This window comes from Callospermophilus lateralis, chromosome 13, assembly GCF_048772815.1.
Source record: "Callospermophilus lateralis isolate mCalLat2 chromosome 13, mCalLat2.hap1, whole genome shotgun sequence".
Classification (NCBI taxonomy): Eukaryota; Metazoa; Chordata; class Mammalia; order Rodentia; family Sciuridae; genus Callospermophilus; species Callospermophilus lateralis.
The window spans coordinates 59,215,729-59,221,728 of NC_135317.1; the positions used below are offsets into that span (position 1 = coordinate 59,215,729).

The 6,000-nt window shown below is 33.1% G+C and overlaps 1 protein-coding gene across 4 annotated transcripts in view; it reads left to right on the plus strand.

The window, feature by feature from the left end:
- The window catches only part of Enah (ENAH actin regulator), a 141,989-nt gene extending 136,625 nt beyond the window's left edge, over positions 1-5,364 (plus strand). For all 4 annotated transcript variants that reach the window (XM_076832464.1, XM_076832466.1, XM_076832467.1 and 1 more), the window contains 2 exons: positions 1,413-1,470; positions 2,368-5,364. In XM_076832464.1, the coding sequence (XP_076688579.1) occupies positions 1,413-1,470; positions 2,368-2,405 (96 nt within the window). In that variant the 3' untranslated portion in view covers positions 2,406-5,364. The remainder of the gene's footprint in view (positions 1-1,412; positions 1,471-2,367) is intronic.
- The last annotated feature ends 636 nt before the right edge of the window (positions 5,365-6,000 follow it).

Genomic DNA, 6,000 nt, shown 5'->3' on the forward strand with positions numbered 1-6,000 from the left:
GTTTTTTAAAAGAAAAAGATATTGTTTATACTTTGAATACATAGTGCACTATATTTAATACCTATATACTCAGGAAGGAGTAACAGGTGATGAGATTGCAAGTTTTAAAGTCTTATTTCTAAGAGATGAAATAATTTTTTTTAGATAAACCTAATTTTTGAACTGAAAAGCTATTTGAAATGTTAAATTTTATGTAATTTGAAAGGAAAGCATGTGGTCATTGATAATCAAGACCTTGTTTTGCTTTATATTAAGTATGTCTTTCATTTCTTGAAAATGCTTTAACATTGAGCATTTGCACACATTTGAACATGTGGTAAATTCTTAAATTACCTGAAATAATGGAGTAGAAAAAGGGAATAGATTGAATTTGAGGGATTATTTGAAGTTTAATCTGAATAAGTATATCTATTAGCTCACATTAATAACCATTGTGTCTTGGTTTCCTTGCTATTTTATAATTGAAAATTTTTTTCATTAATGAATCTTAACAGAGCAGTTTAATTTTTCCTAAAGTATGCAATGTTAAAGTTACATAATTTAAAACTAATCCTTTCAAGGATAGTTGGTTTTCACCAATTTAGCTTCAGATCCACAGTTCTTGAAGAAGTATCCAGGACATCCCTGTTAAAACAGAAATATAATGTAGACCACATACATATTTTAAGTTTTTCTAGTAATATTTTTTAAATGGTGAAATTAATATTTTACTTGACCTGATAAATTTGAAATAAACTCATTTCAATATATTTTTAATATATTTGAAACTCTGTTGTTATTTCACATTATCTTGTTCATACTAAGTCTTTGAACTCTGGTTCATATCATTTGAACTAACCACTTTCAAGTGCTCAGGAACTATGTGTGGCTGGTGCCTTCTGTGTTGGATGGTGTGGGTCCAGCAGGGTTCTGTCCCTCTTTATCTCTGCTTCATTAAGCCAGCCCCTGAAAAATCCTAAATGCCCTTCAAAAGAATCCTAGATTCTTTGAAGTATTTCTTGGCAGCTATGGTGATTCCTAAGAAATCCCCATACTTAACACCAGGTAACCAGTATTTGCCAAGAGCCGATTGTCCAGTAACATCCTCCTCCTTGAAACTTCTTTTATATATTACGTTTCAGACTGATACCAGAGGACTGTTGTCTTTTCTAAAAACTATTTGAATCATACTTTTCACTGGATAACAAAATAGTTATTTTAGTTTTGGAAAGCATTCTATTTCATATCTTGCTAGGCTACAATAAGCAAAGATTGGGAAAGGAGAAATATTAAAACAAAATTTACCAAAGTTGGACTCTGGAAACAAAAAATGGCTCATCCCATTTTTTAACATTCTTAAGATTTTATATGAATAAGAAACCTTTAGTAGTAATTTCTCTCCCACAACCTGGTGTTTTTCTCTAATATTTTAGGACATTTTAGATGAAATGAGAAAAGAATTAACAAAGCTAAAAGAAGAGCTCATTGATGGTAAGTCTCTGAGTAAATTGCTACCTCTTTAAAATATTAAGAAGAGCTGTGTTTATGAAAATGCAAATAAAGAAAATTTTTATTACTTAAAGATAATAACTTTATCATAGTATCCAGCTCTTGTTTGGCTTAGGATGTCAGGGAGGAGCTCTCCGGCTTATAATGGAAATTATTTCTAAAAATAAGGATAAACAAGATCCTTAAGTTTCAAATGTTGTCTGTTATTTGAAAAACTGGATGGGAAAATTTTTTCTTTAGGTTACTTCTACTCATGTATACCACTGTCCTCTTGATGTTGAGCCCACAGAATTGGGTTTTTGGTTTCTTTTTATATACAAAAAGGAAAATAAATAAATGTATACACTTTAAGAATTAGTATCATCTTTGTAATAAAACAAAGATCTAGATAATGAAAGCTGCAAAAATCAATGTATTGACAAGCACAGTGCTGCATGCCTGTAATCCCAACAGCTCAGGAGGCTGAGGCAGGACGGATCTCTGGAGTTCAGAGCCAGCCTCAGCAACTTAGTGAGGCCCTAAGCAACCCAGTGAGACCTTGTCTTTAAATAAAATACAAAATAGGGCCGGGGAGATGTGGCTCGCTGATTAAATGCCCCTGGGTTCAACACCTAGTACCAAAAAAAAAAAAAAATCAGTGTACTTGAATACAATCCTTAAAATTTCTTAAGAATTATTTACTCAGGCTGGGGTTGTGGCTCAGTGGTAGAGTGCTCGCCTAGCACGTGTGAGGCACTGGGTTTGAGCCTCAGCACCATGTAAAAATGAAATAAAGATATTGTGTGTCCACCTACAACTAAAAAATAAATTAAAAAAAAAAGAATGAGTTACTCATAGCACCTTGTAGTTGTATTTACTTTCAATCCTTTTTCTTTCCAGCAATCAGGCAGGAACTGAGCAAGTCAAATACTGCATAGAGAAGCAAACTAAGGAGAGATACAGAACTTTTTAATCTGGAGAGAAAAAGAAAAATTTCCTAGAATCCCCCTACTTTTCCCTCCCCCTCCCCCCAACCCCACAATGATTTTATGAGCTGTAAGAAGAAAATGGAGACAACCAGTCAGAAGGAGGGAGAAACCGACATCCTCTGAAAGCCTTCAGATATTATGACTCTGGCGATCAGTTATTTCCCTCCCAGTTTGCTGCTTTTTTCTGACCTTTACCACAGGATGGAAGAGAGTCGTATATGAGTTCCTGTTAACGGTTATGCAGAAAATACTAAGCTCGTCAGGCAAGATCACCGTGCATTGAAATATTTTCATGTTGAGATAAAACTGCACATTTTCCACAATCCATTGCTAAAATAAAGAAGAGAAAGGCTTATGAAGTTTTTTTTCGCCCCCTAGAGAGTGCTGATGAAGAATTTAGCAAGTTCTGCTATTGTATTGTAAATGTTTCTCAGGTTTGTCTTCCTATCATATTTGATATTCCATGAATAATGAGATCAGCCCTGTGTAGGTTAAGATCATAAACTGGAACAAATGAAATTATATTTGCTTTCAAAGGGTGATATTTGTCAGAAAGTGTCCTAAAAATGATTGGTCCAGCTTGAGGAATTTTAGAATGATAGGAAGTCTCTCAAGTTAGCCTTCATGCAATTTTGTAGTTTAAAACATAAAATTCATCCAGAATTTAAAGATTTAGATGCCTTCCTAAATTGTTACAATGCTTTACCAAATCTATGACTTCTACATAACACAAACCAGTGGTCAAATGTAAAACAATATACTGTAGATTTACTGTAGGTTTTCAACCTTTTTTAGATTTATGCATGTGAACATTTTTATAATGTACTTACAGTCACCACAATGTTAGCTTTTTTAATTGCAAACAGTAATGCATGTCACACTAATATGTAGTGGCCTTTTCAAGGCTGAGTCCCAGGGAAAACATTTTGTAGAATATAGGGAAATGGGAGGAAGGGAAGGAATAATTTTTTATTTGAAGTTAATTTCTGCACTATCTTTTTTCTCAATTACCTGCATGAATAATAATGAGGAATATTTTGTGACTTTAATTGATAAATATGTTAACAAAACCAAGTACTTAACCTTTTACATCATGTCTTCAGCTATTTGTATTTTAACCGGTAATTTCAATGGTCTGAAACATGATACTGAGTTTCACATTAATTAAATCTTATTGTGGAACTCAAAGAGTTTGATCACTGAATTTGGCAGTTATTAATACCTAGGTACCCCTGCAGTGATACAGGTGTTCAGGTACATGTTCCTGATGATGTAGCTGCTTTTGAATTTTGTTATGTTGAAATACAAGAAATAACAATGATGGCAGCAATTAAGGTCACAGAAACCATTAGCTAAAGGGAAACCATTGAAGAGTTCTGCAGTTTTCTTTTTTAACAAAGTGAGACTTCAGTGGTGGGAAGGAGTAAGATACTTTATTATCACCCTGTGTTGGGTGTGGGTGGGTGTGCGCTTGCGTGCAGTGTGTATGTGTGATCCACTCCCTTCTCTTTGAAACTGGTAAGATTAAAATAGGGCAGAAATCCTATATGTTACAATTACAGATTTCTGGAAAATTTAGGAAATCAACCATTCTCCAGGCTCTCCATCTTATGCTTGTTGTTATGTGCCATAATTGCTTTGAATTCTCTTGTAATCAAATCTTACACTAAAATTCGGAAGAAATAATCCACCTTCATCTGCTTTCTAGATTTTGTACATCTCAGTTCAAGACAAAGCTTATTGATAGCATAATTTTCTATACTCTGCAGATTTGCAGTTGTTACTACTACAAAAAAGTTTGAGGGAATTTTTTCCTTGTTAAAATAGTTTCTATTTCTGTAGAAACTTCATTTTTAGATTAAACTGTGATGGGTGAGCTGTCATAATTCAAGAGTAAACAGGTCTTTTTTCTATCAAGTATTCATTGTCATGTGATAGTAGTAAAGGCATTAAAGATGCAGCAAGCTTATAAATTACTATTCTCTAAAGGAAGTAGGAGGCATTTTCATCTTTATTATTGTTCTTTTAGACACTTTGATAATATAAATGTTTATGTCCCCTATTAAATCTGGTCAGAAATCACTTTTGATTTTGTTGGGTAAGTTAAATAGTCTATAGTGAGTAGAGTACTGAGTACAAGTGGTCCAAAGTAAGATTAAAAAAACTAAAATAAAATGCTAAATCTTAAAAGAAACTGGTTTATGCACTAAACGTTTTGTGCCTTGGTCTAATATTAACATGATGTCTGTGTAAAATGACAAAAAAGAAGCAGTGTTGAATCATGCTATATTTTCCATCATTGTGCATTATCCCAGACTGCTAAATGTGTTCCTTCCAAGAAGTTTGAACTACTCTACACTTTTGCTGTCATATATGACAGTCCTGTTGTTGTTAGAGATTTCAGTAATTAAAATGGGAAACAGAAGCTTAAGGTATTTTCCTAATCAAAACTATGTCCTTGGAACCACATTATTATGATGGGTTTTGTGCTCTTATACATTGGATGTCTTAAGCTGAAGTACAGTTTAGGGATTCCTTCTAATTACAGGAAGGTACTGCTTTCCTCAACACTGTGATCTGACCTGTGACAAATCTGTACTATACACTATGTAAATGGCTAACAAGTCAATTGCAAACAAACTGAATGTACAAATCTTAGTGCTGGTGCTGAAATCTCTTCAGAATAGTCATCATGATTTAAAAGTTTGTTTAAAAATTTGCAAGCATCAAGTGTCAATCAAAACTGAAGATGAAACACTAATGAATGTTGAATTTTCATGCTCTAGGTGTACTTCCTTTTTAGATTTTTTCAGTTCTCTGCTGTTTTTACCATAACTGTTTCATTTAAATTTCCTACGCGCTAACTTCATTTTGTGCGATTGAAATAAAATTGCAGTATATACATGTTGCTCGTTTGTGACAGTTAGATGATCTTCTGAAATAATTTGTTAGTTCTAAAATATAAGTTACCCTGAATGTAAAAAAGAAGAAAAAAAAAAAAACCTTAAGAGTCCAAGATTTCACTACTTAAAGTTTACATATCACTATTTCCGTATGTTATTGTTGTTTGAAGATTTCATAAAAGTCAGAAATACTAAATAATGAATACAAAGGGAATGTATGACAATGTATTTACTTTTTGTTTGAAATAACTGTTGGGTGTCCCCATTTGTCTTATTTTCTCAGTACAATTTGACACAGTGTCACAGTTGGGGTTATAAATGTTTGATTCTACTCCATGTTCAACATTGTGGGCAGATACTTTGATTCATTTGTACATTAAAATTTTTTCTTTGTGTCATTTGCAAGTTAAAAGACATTGGTAAAGGGCATTATTAAGTAATTTTAAATGTAGTAAAATCTATATCTGTATTGTTTATTCTATATGCTGGTTTCTCAAACTAGTTTTGCATATATAACCAGCAGTAATTTTGTCTATTATAATAAGTATTAATTTTGAGTTCCATTTTAAAATTCTGTCTTCACTAGAAAGTTGCCCTTTTATCAGACCCCAGTCGTCCCGTTCCCCCCCCCCCCCCCCGCA